The sequence below is a fragment of the Chiloscyllium punctatum genome, chromosome 4 (genome assembly GCF_047496795.1).
Source record: "Chiloscyllium punctatum isolate Juve2018m chromosome 4, sChiPun1.3, whole genome shotgun sequence".
Lineage (NCBI taxonomy): Eukaryota > Metazoa > Chordata > Chondrichthyes > Orectolobiformes > Hemiscylliidae > Chiloscyllium > Chiloscyllium punctatum.
The window spans coordinates 75,460,572-75,477,860 of NC_092742.1; the positions used below are offsets into that span (position 1 = coordinate 75,460,572).

The following is a 17,289-nucleotide window of genomic DNA, read 5'->3' on the forward strand; positions in this document are numbered from 1 at the left end:
GGAGCATCGACATCCAGAGGGATCTGAGCATACAGGTTCACAGGTCCCTGAAGATGACATCACAGGTGGATAAGGTGGTCAAGAAGACATACCGCATGTTTGTTTTCATTGCATGTGGTATCAAACATAAAAGTTGGCAAGTTGTGGTACAGCTGTACAAATCTTTAGTTGGGCCACTTTCAGAATATTGTGTGTAGTTCTGGTCACCACGCTACCAGAAAGATGTGGATGCTTTGGATACGGTGCAGAGAAAGTTTACTAGGATGTTGCCTGGTCTGGAGAGTTTTAGTTATGAGGAGAGATTGGATAAACTTGGATTATTTTCACTGGAAAGATGGAGGCTGAGGGGCAACCTGTTAGAGGTCAACAAAATTATGAGAGGCATAGATAGGGTGAATAGTCGGAGGTTTTTTCCCAGGGTGCAAAAAGGTCACTTACGAGAGGGCACATGTTAAAGATGAGAGGGGGACAGTTTAAGGGAGCAGTACAGGGAAGCTTCTCATACAAAGGGTGGTGGGTGCCTGGAATTCACTGCCAGTGGAGATGGTGGAAGTAGGCACATTACCAATGTTTAAGGAGTAACTTGATAGCCACATGAAGGGGAGGTGAACAGAGGGATAGATACTGGGCAATAAGTAGCAAATCTAAATAAAGATTGGGAATCAGTGTATACTTAGTGGGCTGTTTTGCATTGTATTATTGTATTGTTGCATTAGGTAGAATACCTAATAGGGAGCAAGCTCATAACAGTTTCAGGCCATTTAAAAATTGAACTTAACGAATAGTGGATTTGGGAGAACAAATGTCTGTTTATTTTGAAAGAGAAAAGAAAGCAAATGAGTATGAAAAGTGTGAAAAAACGCATCTGTTAAGGACAGGAGGTCCATAAAATAACCCAGTTAGCTCCTCCTCCTTGCCAATGATGATTTTACACAATTGAAAATATTTGGACCAGAAAAGATTCTCTTTAATATCTGTAGATATCAATTACCTACAATTGTATAGCTTATTGATATGATTAATCCAGTTAGAATATCATTGGAAGATATTGTTAATCTTAAATTTTGTGTAACACTCTGGATTGTAATTTTTTTTAAAAAGCCCAGTTCTCTAGGTCACAATTATTTCTTAGGCTATTCATCTTCTATTCATTATGAATTTTGCAAATAATCATTCTAAAAAAATTGGAAACCTTTTTACCAAAATATAAAATTAATATTGGACTTTCATCACTAACTTATACTTCAAGGTATATCACAGTCAATGTTTTAGGTATGCTTTCTCTCTTTATGACATAGATATGTTTTTGTTATATAAGCGAGGCTTCAGTGTTGACTTGTGATGTTTATTTTGTCCCCTCAAAGACAAAAGAAAGTAGTTTTGCTTTGGGATTTTGAAACCTTTGTAAAACATAATTATAGCCTTGTCTTAGAGCAGTCTAGAATAATCATATGGCCTGCAATGTATTGTGATTTAGAATACTGTGTGGAGTTGGGGGGGGTCACCATTTGAATTGGAAAGCATGTCAAAAAGAACAGAAACACAGTCTTGTGTAAAATTGATTGATTAAGGGTCAAATTTAAGAAATTTAAACTGAAATGATATAATGGAACTATCAGGGTAGAAAATAGAAACTTGGAGAGTGTGTCCATTGAGATATTTTCTCCTATTCCATTTTTATGCAACCACGATTCTCTGAAACAAGACAAGCAATTTGCCCCAAAAGTGCAGTTTTTAAAAGCAGCAAATGAATTGGGTCAAATGGGGTCAAGGATAGGTAATATCTTCCTAGCTATTTGAAACAGAATAGGCAGGTGATCAAAATTTGGAGGTGCTAGTGTTGGACTGGGGAGGACAAAGTTAAAAATCTCACAATGCCACGTTATAGTCCAACATGTTTATTTGGAAGCACTAGCTTTTGGAGCGCTGCTCCTTCATCCATAGCCACCTGATGAAGGAGCAGTGCTCCGAAAGCCAGTGCTTCCAAATAAACCTGTTGGACTATAACCTGGTGTTGTGTGATTTTTAACTTTGTCATGATCAAGTCACTGTTCTAAGATGAAGAGGAGATGGTGATTTTTAATTTGTTTACAGGATGTGAGTGTTATTGCCATCCCCAGTTGCCCTTGAGAATGTAGAAATAATCTGCCTTCTTGAACTGCCAAAGTCACTGGAGTGTAGGTAGATCTACAATGCTATTAAGAAGGAAGGTTTCAGGATTTTGACCCAGTGACAGTTAAAGGATTTCAATATCGTTTGAAGTCAGGAGGGAACTTGCAGGTGGTGGTGTACCCATGCATCTGCTGCCTTACTGCTTCCAGATGGTAGAGGCCATGGGTTTGGAAAGTGCTATCTAAGGACTCATGGAGCATTCTTATCATGTAATTTCTCAGTGCGAAATACATGCACCAATGGTGGAGAAACTAAATGTTTAAGGTAGTTGGAGTGCCACTCAAGTAGGTTGCTTTGTTCCAAATGGCATTGAGCTTCTTGAATATTGTTGGAACACATGAAACCAGGTAAGTAGAGGATATTCCATTTCAGTTTTGACTTGTGTCCTGTTAATGGTGGACTGGCCTGTTAAATTAGGAGGTGAGTTATACAGAATTCCTAGCCTCTGACCTGCTCTTGCAGCCACAGTGTTTACAAGGTTGATCGAAGTTCAGTTCCAAGTTAACTCCCATCTCAGCAATTGTAGTGCCATTGAATGTCAAGACAAAATGGTTAAAATCTCTATGTTGCAGATAGACAAGCTGAGTGACTTGAATTTTACTTACTTACTGTGGATCACCCCGGATGTTGTATGGGTCATTCTCCATTTGGAGAAGGACTGCTTTGGTGTCTGAGGAATTATGAAAGGTGCTGAATATTGCACAATCTTAAAGAAACATTCCAGCCATATCTGAACTTAAGTTGGAGGAATAGCCATTGATGACGAACCAGTTTGGGTACATGTACATTAACTCTAACATGTGTTGTACTGCCTGACCTTTTAAAGAAAAGACCATTTTTGGTGAATCTCAGTAAGTACTGGAGTCAGTAGCAGCACTAGATACTTTAATATTCATGGTAGTTGTTTAAAAAAAGTGAATGCTTGATGAGACTGATCTTTTTAAAAGTTATTACTAGTCCAGACTATTAATTGATATTTTTAATTATGGAATCTTTAAAAATGCTTTTAAATTGGATATTCACTTTAACACAATCTGGAGCATTTATTTTATTTCAACTATTTAAATTCTACTTCTGAATGTCTTGGGATTAGAAAATTTAAACAGAGACACTGACAGTGTTTGATTTCTTGGTTATAAACATGGTTAGCAAATGTATATAAAACAATTTTAAAATGTATCCTTTTTGCTGTTTTAATGTGCAGGTGGTTTTGGAATGTGCTCTGAAGAAGGATCTAGTTTACAACAAGGTTACGCCTATTTTTCACCACTGGAAGATAGATGATAAAAAGTTTGGACTTACCTTTCAGAGTCCTGCTGATGCTAGAGCATTTGACCGTGGCATTCGCAGAGCTACTGAAGCTATCTCAGAAGGTACAGACACTCATATTTGTAAATAGTGACAGTTTCAGCAATTCACTACCATGATTCGCTTGTAAAATTCGCTTGTAAAATATTTTTGAGCAAAACAAAATTTCTGGAAATAGCAAAGTTGGGCTATAATATAATTTGAACCTTTCACTCAGTAGTTAAGGCATCCCTAATATTTGGAGAACAGAGGGAATGAATATGAAGGCTTCTGCTTTCTAAATCTCTCACTTTATCAAATTAAAAAGCAACACCCATTTGGGTTGGTATTCATGTTCGACTTTGAGAATCCTGTGGATAATATGTCTCTGCATGGCAAAATTTCTGTCTGGAAAGTAACCACAGCAGTTACTGACTGTTATAGATAAAAGGTAAAGGCAAATGCAAGAGACAGCATTTTGTTCTATTTGTGTTGCAGTAATCTAACACTGCATATGATTTGGTCAATACCTGCAAAGTTAGATTCAGAAATCGAGAGCGCGTATTTGGACTGAGCATGCAAGACGAATGTCTGTTGATGACCCTGGTGAGTGAGGTTTTTCATTTAAGTAGTGGTGGCCATCACCTTGAATCAGAGGGATGTTCCATTGGGATGGATGCAATGATTCTTTGTACCTAACGAATTAAGACAAATGAAAAGTTAAGTAAAATGGTGTTAAATTGACCGGAATCTAATGCAAAAAAAAACATATGCAAGTTTGTGAGATCAGAGTTAACAGCAAATAATATTACAAGCGCATTTTGATGAACACACCCTAAAAGGGAAACAAAATCTTAAGGCAACTGGCAAAACACTTTTGCAGGCAATGAAAGCCAAGGTCTCTGGTAGTTGACAGACTGAGCACTTTGTGCAGGCCAGCAATGCGGCAAGAGCCAGTTTTGTAGTTGCTCAAGCCATTGGGAGAAGGTATGCCAGCTGGACGAAAATAATAATGAATGATGTAAAGTTAAGAGTGCTTCTGTTCTGAATGCAATGGAATTCCTTGTTGCCTATGTTTACACTTGCTATTTTTTTCGTCCTTTCCCCTGACTTAAAGAGATACCATATAATCCCCTCTATATACCCTGCAAAAAAAGATTATCTGTGTAAATATTGTCAGAAGTTGGAACATGCTTACTATGTTAATTTCAGTAAAGTTTTAAAAGCTTTGAAAAATAAAAACACAAGGCAAATGGAAGAACATATTTCTGATTGCCTTCCTTTAACACTGGAATGCTAGATTAATGGCTATATAAATGGAAGCATTTTTGTTGTGGTTCTGTTCGCCGAGCTGGGAATTTGTGTTGCAAACGTTTCGTCCCCTGTCGAGGTGACATCCTCAGTGCTTGGGAGCCTCCTGTGAAGCCTATGGTGGAAGGGCTTCACAGGAGGCTCCCACGCACTGAGGATGTCACCTAGACAGGGGACAAAACGTTTGCAACACAAATTCCCAGCTCGGCGAACAGAACCACAACAACGAGCACCCAAGCTACAAATCTTCTCCCAAACTTTGAACACCTACGGGCGAGAGACGCTAAGACAAGCCAGGAAATGGGAATCCTGTGCCAACCGCCTAAGCGCCACATATGGAAGCATTTTTGTTGTTGGAGAGTAGCAAAACGTTATAGGCAGAAGGGGTTAAAAGTAAGATGTTGAACAATTGGGAATAGGTGACGAGCAGGAAGAGAGATCATTTAGAAAACAGTCAATGAAACAGAAGCCTAAATAAAGTGAAAATATGACAAAGTACAACAGCTGGGGAGAAAGTAAAATAAATGGTTAAACATCACAGAAGAACATGACCCAGTAGCTGTATAATGTGAGAGAAGAAGATATGGATAAAACAGATCCATTTCCGTATTCTCAGTGTTTTTTGAACATTTTCTCCATTAGAGACTGCATATGTTAAATTTGTGTTATTTCAATCAAAGTGAAGTTATATTCTCTCAAAGTAATTTGTACATGGGTATGCTTTATTTCTGGTAAAACTAAGTATTTCAGGACTACTTATAGCCTAGATTTTAATGACTATTGAGCTAAGATTTGGAAACCTGAGAATTATACACTGTTGTTAGAGAGCTGTGATTATGGTGTGAAAGATATAAACAGAAGGTACGAGCAGGAGTAGACCATTTCATCCCTTGAGTTTGTTCCATCGTTCAAAATCATCATGGCTGATCATCAACATCCTAATCCTGCTGCCTTCCCCCTCCACACTCCCCCCACTTCTTCAGGAATGAGGAAAGTGTGTCCAGCAGGCTAAGATAAAAGGTAGGGAGGAGGGACTTGGGGGAGGGGCGTTGGAAATGCGATAGGTGGAAGGAGGTCAAGGTGAGGGTGATAGGCTGGAGTGGGGTGGGGGCGGAGAGGTCAGGAAGAAGATTGTTCTCTGAAACGTTCCGCAAGTAGGCGGCCTGTCTCCCCAATATAGAGGACGCCACATCGGGTGCAGCGGATGCAATAGATGATGTGTCTGGAGGTGCAGGTGGATTTGTGGCGGATGTGGAAGTATCCCTTGGGGCTTTGGAGGGAAGGAAGGGGGGAGACAGGCCGCCTACTTGCAGAACGTTTCAGAGAACACCTCTGGGACACCCGGACCAACCAACCCAACCACCCCATAGCTCAACACTTCAACCCCCTCCCACTCCACCAAGGACATGCAGGTCCTTGGACTCCTCCATCGCCAGACCATAGCAACACAACAGTTGGAGGAAGAGCGCCTCATCTTCCACCTAGGAACCCTCCAACCACAAGGGATGAACTCAGATTTCTCCAGTTTCCTCATTTCCCCTCCCACCCACCTTGTCTCAGTTAAATCCCTCGAACTCAGCACCGCCTTCCTATCCTGCAATCTTCTTCCTGACCTCTCCGCCCCCACCACACTCCGACCTATCACCCTCACTTTGACCTCCTTCCACCTATCGCATTTCCAACGCCCCTCCTCCCTACCTTTTATCTTAGCCTGCTGGACACACTTTCCTCATTCCTGAAGAAGGGCTTATGCCCGAAATGTCGATTCTCCTGCTCCTTGGATGCTGCCTGACCTGCTGCGCTTTTCCAGCAACACATTTTCAGCTCTGATCTCCAGCATCTGCAGTCCTCACTTTCTCCAGGCTAAACAAAGACATGCACAGCAATTCCTAGAGGCCTGGCATTCAAACTGGAACTCCATTAACAAACGTATTGATTTGGAGCCATTTACCAACCTCTCGGAAAAAGAACCAGAAGTGATATCACCCACTATAACAGATCAAGACACATAAATAGCGAACGGGACAGAACACCAGCGCTTCATCGGAGGCTCATTGATGATGTTACCCAGCATGATGACGAAATGTCTGAGGAAAAAAAATCTATCAACTCAGCGATCAAACTTACAACCTAACCCACAACCTGAGCTGGAAATCAGTAGGAGAAAGATGATAGTTTGTTGAAAGGGTGGCTGGGAGGGAAAGAGTTGAAAGCTGAAGTATTACGACTTTTCTATTTTCTTTCATAGGGTCTGAGCATTGTCAGCAAAGCAGGCATTTGTTGCTCATCCCTAATTTCCCCGAGAAGGTTGGAGAAGGAATGATTACAATTGGTATTCAACAGGCCAGCTTAATCTTGACCAAACTGGAAAGTTACTAGTGCCTTTTTAAAATTAAAATCTGAAGAGGAACTTCAAATGAGAAAGCATTAGGATAATTTCTACTGCTCTTAGCCATACTTTTAACTTACTAATAAGGATTAGCTGTCAGTGTGGGTTATCTTCCCATGTAACGTATATAACCCATGTCAAACAGAAGAAGAAGTGTCTGGTCAGAGTGGAACCACACAGAAGGACTTCTTGTCAGATATATATGTCGCTCCTTTCTAAAATAAAAGTTAATCTTTTTGTTTTCCAACAACAGTATTGGCAATTTTTATAAATGCAACATTGGTCACATTTGGTATTCAGCTGCCATTTCAGTAGCTGTGCTTTTTCAAATATGTATGTTCACTTTCAAAGGGGAACCTAACATATTTAAGATCATAAAAGCTGAATCTTTTGCCGTAGGCTTTCAACCATTTACAGCTGTGTTGCAGAGGCATCCTGCGTGTCTTTTTAACTTGTTTTGTCATGTGAGTGTTGACATTTTGTGTGTTTCTGCTTGCTTAGTTTCAGATGTAAATTATTTCCCAGTGAAAATGCTGTCATGTGATACACTCCATATTGGTGTGAAAAGTACCCTTGCAAGTAATAATTGATGTAGAGAATGGCTAGCTGCTCAGCAGATCGCAGGAGAACTAATAATTTGTTTCCCTTAACATAAATGATGGGTTAAAGGCAATGTCGCAGAATATTAAATGAACAGAATAATTAATAATAACAAATGAAAAACATTTTTATTCCGCTCAATAATCTGCCTTCTAATTGGTTCCTTTGCTCTGCTAGTAGGAAGTTTTGTTTATGTTGAACTATTCCTTCCCCAATGATGAAAATAAAACAAATGAATTATGAACTGTTAGCACTTCTGAAAAAGTCAGCATCTTTTGACCATTTTTTGATTGCCCTTGATCTGGGTGGTTTAGTTAACCATTGTCGTGGGCAGTTAAGAGTTGACCACATCACTGTAGGTCAAACCAGGTAGGGAAGACAGATTTCCTGCCCTGAAGGAACCAAATTAGTTTTTACAACCAGAGATGATAGTTGTCATGGTCACCGGTTCTGAGACTAGCTTTCAATTCCATATTTCATTAATTTGAATTTCATCAACTACTAATTTGAATTCCAGATTGACAGAGCATTAGTTTTTTTATTGTCTGGATTATTACTCTGGTAGTATTACTGCTACATCATTTTGAAAGTAACAAAGTTAACCTATTTTAGTGGGTGATGGGGAAATGTTAAATATTCTTGCAATGTGTTTGAAATAAAGAGTTAAACATTATTCGTGCTTTTTCTTGGTATGTGAATGTTAGATGTCAAAATGGAAAACAACATATTTAGGGTTTTAAAATTCATAGATGTTGGTCTGTGGATGGATGTTTATATTATGGTTCCCTGCCCCTTAACAAGTGCCTTTTACTTAGTTTCAGAATTATTTGGGGTAAAGAAAGTTTGTAGGAATCTTTTTCATTACAAGACTAATTGTCAAACATTTTCTGCTTGTTATTAATGTGAGTTATGGCCAGTACATCCAAACTACTAGTAATCCAAATTTCTGTTCTTATCCTCCTTTTTGGCATCTTTATTGACGTGGCAGTTCTCCATATATAAATTTAGCTTGCTGACAAGCACTGTTTTACTGGACTGTTTAGTTCAGTTCTGTCTCGTGCAGATGGTTCTTCCATTATATGTCACTGGATAGCAAGTAATTGTATGAAATCAGGTTTCCTTATATTTTCCTAGACTCTTTGAATTTATAAAAACCATCCCAGATGAAGTTGGCTGAATAGCCAAATTGTTAAAAAAAAGGACATTGAGATTCTTGATCCAGATGAAATGTGTATTTTCTGAGCATTTAGTTAACTTTGAATGCAGATTTCTAAACTTTTGTTTTCACTAAAAAGTGAATATCACGTTACAACTGAAAAGAAAACTCACAGAAGAGTCATGCAGATTTTTAAAAAAATTTAAAGGTGTCACATCACACCAGTTCATTTGATGGACTGTGTTGATGTGATTTATTGTCTCTTTGTTTCATCCAAAACTGAAGTACAGAACTTTAACATAACCCATTAAAAACTATATTCACAAGAAAACCAAGGATCATATCTACATATCACATATTAAGTTGTGAAACAGAATTTAATGAATCTGTACTTTATAAGCAAGCATCAGATATAAGGTGTGTTATTGTAAAAATCAAAACAGGCTACTAATATTATCAGTGAGAGGCCAGTCACCCTTATGTGTGACATCAGCCTCTGTCTTTGCAGTTGACTATTAATTACCTTGGAGCAACTAGGCATGAGCATTAAGTACTACTTTATGTTGCCATTAAATCAAAGACAAAGCAAATAATCAGATGAGCCAAACTGATGAAACATCACCAGTTCATTCTGGGTTCGATTCTAGCCTCAGGCGACTGTATGTGCAGTTTGTACATTCTCCCCATATCTATGTGGGTTTCTTCAAGCGCTCCGGTTTCTTGCCACAGTCCAAAGATGTGCAGGTTAGGTGAACTGGCCATGCTAAATTGCCTATAGTGCTCAGGGATATGTAAATTTGGGGTATTAGTCAGGGGTAAATGTAGAGTAAAAGGGGAATGGGTCTGGGTAGGATACTCTTCGGAGGGTCGGTGTAGACTTGCTGGGCGAAAGGGCCTGTTTCCACACTGTAAGGATTTTATGATTCTTATTGTATTCTCTTTGTCCCTGACCCACTCTAGTTCAGTATCAAATTTCTTCACAACATGACTGCTCAAAGCTGAGAGGTTTCTGCATGTGAATTAACTATTAAAAGTTGTTGTTTAATTAGAAAATCAAACTTCCTTCACTGTCACCATTCTGCATGTTGAAGGAAACTGAAGTTTCCTGGAAAGTATGGAAGTATTAGCTCATTTCGTTGACGTAATGTTGCGAACAGGTTTCAGTCTCCTTATCTTAATAACATTATAATACCCAATGCAAGATCCCAAAAAGGAGAATCTCAAGCATGTTTTACACAAAAGGCAAGATGTGTAGTGCAAAACTTTGAACTTCTTGGAATGCTTCTGCATCCTGTATGATTTTACTTCTGGTCTGATGTGCAACTTAATTGAAAATAGAGAAATAAGGCTTTGTCAAATTCCTCCAACATTGCTACTATGTCTTCCCAACTGGTTAGCACTGCTCGCTCACAGCACCAGGGTCCCAGGTTCGATTCCGGCCTTGGGCGACAGCCTGTGTGGAGTTTGCACATTCTCCCCATTTCTGCTTGGGTTTCCTCCAGGTGCTCTGGTTTCCTCACACAATCCAAAGATGAGAAGGTCAGATGAATTGGCCATGCTAAATTGTCCATGGTGTTAGGTGCATTAGTCAGAGGGAAATGGGTCTGGGTAAGTTACTCTTTGGAGGGTCGGTGTGAACTTGTTGGGCCGAAGGGCCTGTTTCCACACTGTAGGGAATCTAGTCTAAACTGGAGTAACCTTTTAACTCTTATGTGTTTTTTATTTCGAAATCTCCATTAGCTTTTTGTTAGACTGCACGAAATCTTTCTTCTGACTTGGGTCATGAATATTTTCTTCACAGATTTTATCAATCCTGCCTTCTTGTAGCAATTGTGAATTGTGAATGGTAGTCTAGTGGTCATCTTACTGGACTAGGAGGCCCAGTCTTAGGTCCTGGGGATGCATTCAAAATCCCACCAAGCAGCTGCTGGAATGTCAATTTGGTTAAGAAAATCTGGAATTGAAAGCTAGTGTCAGCGAGTGACCATGAAACTGTTAACCGATTGTTGTAAAACTCCATCTGCGCTTAAGTGTCAGTAAACGAAGTTCCAGAAACGTAAGTACCAGCAGCCTTTTACATAGTGGTTGCTGTGGATTTTATCCACCATCATTGTCTGTTCTATTAGCTGACATACCCCACCAGACAATATTTTTTAAAACACGGTTGAGTGGATCTAATTGAAAACTATTATTATAAATTTCAAAGAATGACGACAGGTGTGGTGAAATAAGTTGGAGTCTGATAGTATCAATGTTTTATTTGTCTGCAGGTTGCCAAGAAACTTTCAATGAAGCAGCAGTTCCTGATGATGGTTTTCAAGTAAGTAGCACAAAGGAGTGTGTAAAATGATTTGGTTTAGGTCATCTCTGTCAAAGTATTCCAGAGCAGGTACTTGCCAGATATGTTCTGTGTTGACAGTGAGAAGCTAACATTTTGTGGTGCAACTTCAGAAGAAACCCATTCATTTGGTGGATTGAGAATGAATATTTCAACATTAAATAATGACCAAGTAGTTTGAGTGCGCATTTTCCTCCAGCATTAAGGTTTATTAAAACTTTTTAATGCCATTCAAGTAAAGGTTTTAAATGCCTCGCAGTAATTTTCCTTCTTTAAAAATCTACCACTGGCATTGTGTAGGAGGAAACGTCAGTCCTTTGAATAGATGTACTGAAGGAATAATGGATATGTACATGAGACTAATGCTGTGTAGAAATATAGGATTTCAGAAGCACAAATGCTGTAAAAGTAAAATTATGATAAATTGGAAGACTTGACTGCTAGTTTCTGCATATGTTATGTTACCGTATCTTTGGCTTCGAAACCTTGATCTGCAACCTTGCAAAGGCTTGCAATTTCTATCCATAAATGGTTTATTGGAGCTAATTACTGCAAACATCAGGTTTTTGTTTAAGTGTATGTGATTTTGTGTAAACCTACTTCATAAAGTGCGAGTAAAATGTATTTTTAGAAGCTTTGAAAGGTTTAAAGCCGACTGAATATGTTCAGTTAAAAAAAATTAAACCAATTTTATAAGTCACATAATATGTTCTTGGCATATTTAGTGTAGATTAAAGGGAAGGATATCACTAAAATCTTGACATTTCATACTGAAAAGGATAGACTTGTCAAAGTAGATCTTCATATGTTCTGATAGAATTATGATATCAATTGAAGAGTCAAGTGAAAGTTGTGAAATCCTGGAAACCTGTGCTATCCAGCAAGGTATCCAGTGAATGCCTATAGAATTGAATCCCAGCAAGAGTTGCTCCACTCAGGAATAGAAAAAATTGACAAGAAAACATAACATTATATTAGGTGCAGCAAGAAAGCAAAATAATAAGCTGAATTGGAGTTGAAAAAATAATCTATGGTTGGCAGGAGTCTGTAGATATTGGTAGACAAAGCTGCCTATGGTACGTCAATGGATAACAGGTAGCTTTTAAACTGTGTGATACTATTGATTCATCCATAACTTTTCTGACAGTTCGCATTATTTTCATTTTACAAAATTCTTTGAAAACTTAGCAAATGATGTGTATTAAATAACCAACCTCGATGATGATTAGTGTTACTTACTTTGTTCTCCCTTGAGATTTTAAAAGAAATGATGCACAGAGTTCTTAGGTTTATTCGAGAAGGTAATTGAGATTTCCACTTCATAATGCAACCACAAATAAGCTTTGTGGGCAGGTGTTTTGGCACAGCTGACTGCCAGCAATCTTTTGTGATGGGCTGAAACTAAAATGGAACTTCTAAGATTTCTGACTGTAGGCACAGGAAAGATGAGTAATACATTGGGCAAAATATCAGTCTAAAACTGTCAACTTTGTTCTTTTGCCCTAGGCAATGTTTTGTCTGACTCCTTTGTCAATGTGAGGTTGTCCAGTACTGCACCAAAAATTTGAAAGACCTATGATTTAATAACACAGTCTGAAGTGGTTTTGCTTTAGGCAGGCAGGATACTCATTTCAATGGATTGCTCTGCAGACAAAGGTAATCTCTACTTCTGAGGGTATATCATCTACCTTAAAATTATTGCCTTAAGAAGGGGAAGAAACATTTTAAAATGGTATGCAATATTTTAACCGTGTAACTTATTAAATGCTTAATTTCTTTCTTGTTTTTAACCAGTTCCATAACCCAGTGAGCATCATCATGATCAGAAAGATTAGAACAGTTTTTTTAATTGTCTAAAATACAAAGAAAGTAACCTGCTGTCTGTCATTTTATAATAATGGCAAAGGTACTAAAAGTGCTAAAACTTGATAACACAATAGAAGAGGGGTTTGTCTTATGCCTAGCTATATGGCTGCTTTGACAGAAAGGTTTGCTAACTTTCAGAGTATTGAACAAGGGCTTGTGGCATGTCAGTGAGTAATGAATTGATGGAGTTTCTTTTTGAGTGAGGGTTAGCATTAGTGAGGGAAGTCACAATGTGAAAGTACTGAGAGATGTCAAGCTAGGTGACGTTATAGATGCTTAAGGAAAGAAAAGGGTCTAGTTCCAGCAGAATAGGGATAGGAATTGTTTCAAAGGACAATTCAATCTGCAACCTGGAAAATCTCACTTTTCTTTTATAAAAATACATCTGAGCATTTTCAACCTCTTCCCAAGTTGTCATTGTGATAAGTTCCCCCTGCAACTCCTTCTCCATCCTTCCTTCAGCTTTGATGATGAGACTGAGGATTTGGTTGAGCTCAGGTAACGAGGATCTAAAGGAAACTCTTTGCACTCATCTCTATTGTGGGTGAATTCCAAGCTGGCCTTGTATTTTGCTGTTGTGGATTGTGGACCAATCATTGGATTTGGCACAGGTTTCCTGAGAAGCCGTTTGTTTTAAAAAGTAAATTTAACACTGAAAATGGCACCTTACGAAAATGAAAAGAAAATGGAAGAACTTGCATTATATAGTGTCATTCATAAGATGCTTTATATGTTATGATTGTCAGCATTCTTTAGAGCTTTAGGACTATGGAGCTAATGATTTTCTCCTCACAGAATAACCTCCTCCTACCAGGAGCTCAACATTAATTCCCCTCAAAAAAGCTCAATAAATTCCTTCTCTAAGCACAGAGACCAGAACTGCACACATCCCTCCAAGTGTAGCTCCACCAATGCCCGGTATCATTGTAGGAAGATTCTAATTCCTTTGTAATGAAAACTGTCACAATATTTGCCTTTCTGATTGCTTGAAGTGCCTGCATGCTAACTTTATGATTCATGCATGAGGACAAAGCATTTTTCAATCTCAGCATTCCAAAAGTTCTCTGCTTTCGAAAGTTTTTTCTTACTAAACTGGATAGTTTCATAATTCATCACATTGCTTCACATCTGTCATGTTGTTATCCAGTTGCCCAACCTTTTGTGTATCCCTCTGCAGCTTATTTGCATCCCTCTTGGCTCTTGCTTTGCCACCTAACTTTGTTATCAGCAAATGTTGAAATGTTACACTAAGTCATTAACATGGACAAGAAATAGTTGAGACTCACTACAGCTTTCCAACCCAACCAAATCACATTTATTTCTTTTTTTATCTTTTAACCAATCTTCAACCCATGTGTAATAACCTCTACAAGGCCTATGGCAAATCACTAACTAATCTACTGGTAAGCTTATCGAGTATGAGTTTCTTTGGTAACAGGCCTTGCCAGCTGGAACTCATCGTCTGAACCCTTTTTGGCACAATTGGTAGGTGCACTTGTAGTATACCTACCGCTGGACTAGGTGTGCCATGGTTCAAGTCCCACCTGCTCCAGGGGTATGTAATAACATCTTTGAATAGGTTGATTAGGAAGAATAGGTGAACATTTTTAAACTGTCCCAATTGATCACTGTGTTCAGCTGCTAGCTGAGACCACACATGGATAGAACCTCAGCTATTTAAATGCCCGGGACCCTCTTGTGGTGCAGTGGTGTCCCTACCCCTGAAACGGGAGACCCAGATTCAAGTCCCAATGCTTTAGGGGTATATAGTAACATCTCTGAACAGACTCATTAGAAACTAAGTTTTAAGGAAAAACAAAAAGTAGAACCAGGAAGAAAAAAGAAGGCCCATTGCTTTTGGTTGCACTTCAGTTCTACACTCTTGAACTATGGACATCGGATGCGGAGGGGTGTGGGCAGATCGCAAGACCTCTTCATAAGTCTGCTCCTCGGCCTGGCCAGGTGGGAAAGGGGGATTAGTGTAGGTAGTATTGTCTTATTGGCTGTACAGACTGATTTGTCTGAAGAGCTTCTTCTGTGCAGTATGATTTAATGATTCTATGACCTCATATTGCCTTATCCATCTTACTAGTTGCATTCTTTAAAAAACTCTTTAAAAGATTGGTCAAGCATGCCTTCCTTTCAAAGTTCCTCATCGTCTCTAATTAAATATGTCACTTTCAAACACAAGATTCTTAATAGTTTTGAACATTTCGCCTGCCATTACTGTTAGATCATATGGCTGATATTTTCCATTTTCATACTTGTACAGTTCCTAAATAACGAGGTTACCTGCCAACCTTTGAGAGCTATTCTATAAGTTAATTAATACTGTAAAATCCACTATCTCTGCAGCTCCCTCTTTCAAATTCCTAGGATGCACATTGTCAAGTCCAGTGGATGGCTGCCACTTTGTACCACTTAATTTCACAGTGCTATTTTACAGATTACTTACAGTGTGGAAACCGGCCCTTCGGCCCAACAAGTCCACACCGAGCCGCTGAAGCGCAACCAACCCAGACCCATTCCCCTACATTTACCCCTTCACCTAACACTACGGGCAATTTAGTGTGGCCAATTCCCCCAATCTGCACATTTTTGGACTGTGGGAGGAAACCCACGCAGACACGGGGAGAATGTGCAAACTCCACACAGTCAGTCACCTGAGACAGGAATTGAATCTGGGTTTCTGGCGTTGTGAGGCAGCAGTGCTAACCACTGTGCCACCGTGCTGCCCACTATTTATCTACTTATACCACCTAAGTTCAAATTCTGGGTCTCTCACCTATTACTTCCTGAATGATGAGAGCTATCTTGCTGCCATTCACATTGTTTCTCAACTATATTTCGATCCTGTCTTTCAGCAGTCTTGGGACTGTACTTATTTTTACCAATCCTCTAATAAGTTCACTCTATAAGTAAAGTTTAACCAGTGTTTCATGGATGAAAGTTTAATGTGGGCGAATCTCAATTATGATTGCTCTTCCCCTCTTAAGCCTGAAACAGCAAGGTTTTATGTAATATATTCCTTTTGATTAAATCAAATGTATCTGATTTATTATTGTGCGTTGATAGAATATTCAAAACACAGGGAAGTTGCTTCACTACTCCATTCATGCACACAAGCACCACTCAAGAAATTAAGGAAGACAGGAGAGGAGAATAATTGAATTTATCAAAACTTGTAAATTTATAATCAGAGGTATTAAAAATCAGTTTATCTGAGCTGCATCTAGCCAGAGAACAGTGCCCAATACCAACTCCCTGGTGAGCTCGACCTAGTGACAAATGAAGGATAGGCCTTTTTACAACCAGCAACTTGAAAGGTCAAGGCAGACTGTTAACTCAGCCTAGAGTTACTTTGCTTCTGGATGTCAAGCAACAACTGACTTAAAATATCCGAATTATATACTTAAGTAAATCACAAGCTTGGCTGAACTGGATCAGGTACTCATGATGGCCATCTTAAATTTTCCTTTTTCCAAACCATTTTAGTCCATGAAAGGTCCCGGTTGTTAAAAATGATGAGTCAAAAATTTATACTCCATCTGTGCTACTATCATGACCGGGAAAGACTCTCACTAGGCTTATCAAAGATACTCCATCTCTTTTTATTCCATTTCTACAAGGCTTATGGCGAATCACTAACTCTTTTTATTCCTTTAAGTTGTCCTTAAAACACACCATCGCAGCATTTCTCTTGTCCATTTTCTTCAATTTACCAAAACGATTTTGGGCATTTTTTCTACATTAAGGGCATTACATTGGAAATTTTGTAACCTAGCCAGGCACAATCTTTTGCTTAATAAATTCCCTGTATTCAAATTACTCAGCTTGAGTCATCATTTCTGCAGTGATATAAATAGATTAATAGATCATTAAGAGACTCCACTTCAGCTGAAATGTGGAGAGATGTAAGACCAGTGAAATAGTCTTAAAGTTTAAGCTAGTTTGCATTTGATGTCCATTTTAGTTCCCATAGGGTAAAAATTTGTAATGTTTTCATCCATGTACTTAGCCATAAGGGATTTGAAACATAAGGAACAGGAGCAAAAACTGACTCTTGAACCTACATATTCAGTAAGGCCATGACTTACATAATCTATCTCATCTACAGTGTCCTGCCATATTCGCATATCCCTTGATTCCATTAGAGTCCAAAATATCTAG

The 17,289-nt window shown here is 38.8% G+C and overlaps 1 protein-coding gene across 1 annotated transcript in view; it reads left to right on the forward strand.

Moving 5' to 3' along the window:
• Window positions 1-17,289, forward strand: part of spred1 (sprouty related EVH1 domain containing 1) — an 87,829-nt gene that overhangs the window by 51,664 nt on the left and 18,876 nt on the right. Inside the window, exons 3-4 of the mRNA XM_072569049.1 lie at window positions 3,377-3,545; window positions 11,186-11,235. Coding sequence (XP_072425150.1) covers window positions 3,377-3,545; window positions 11,186-11,235 — 219 coding nt within the window. The remainder of the gene's footprint in view (window positions 1-3,376; window positions 3,546-11,185; window positions 11,236-17,289) is intronic.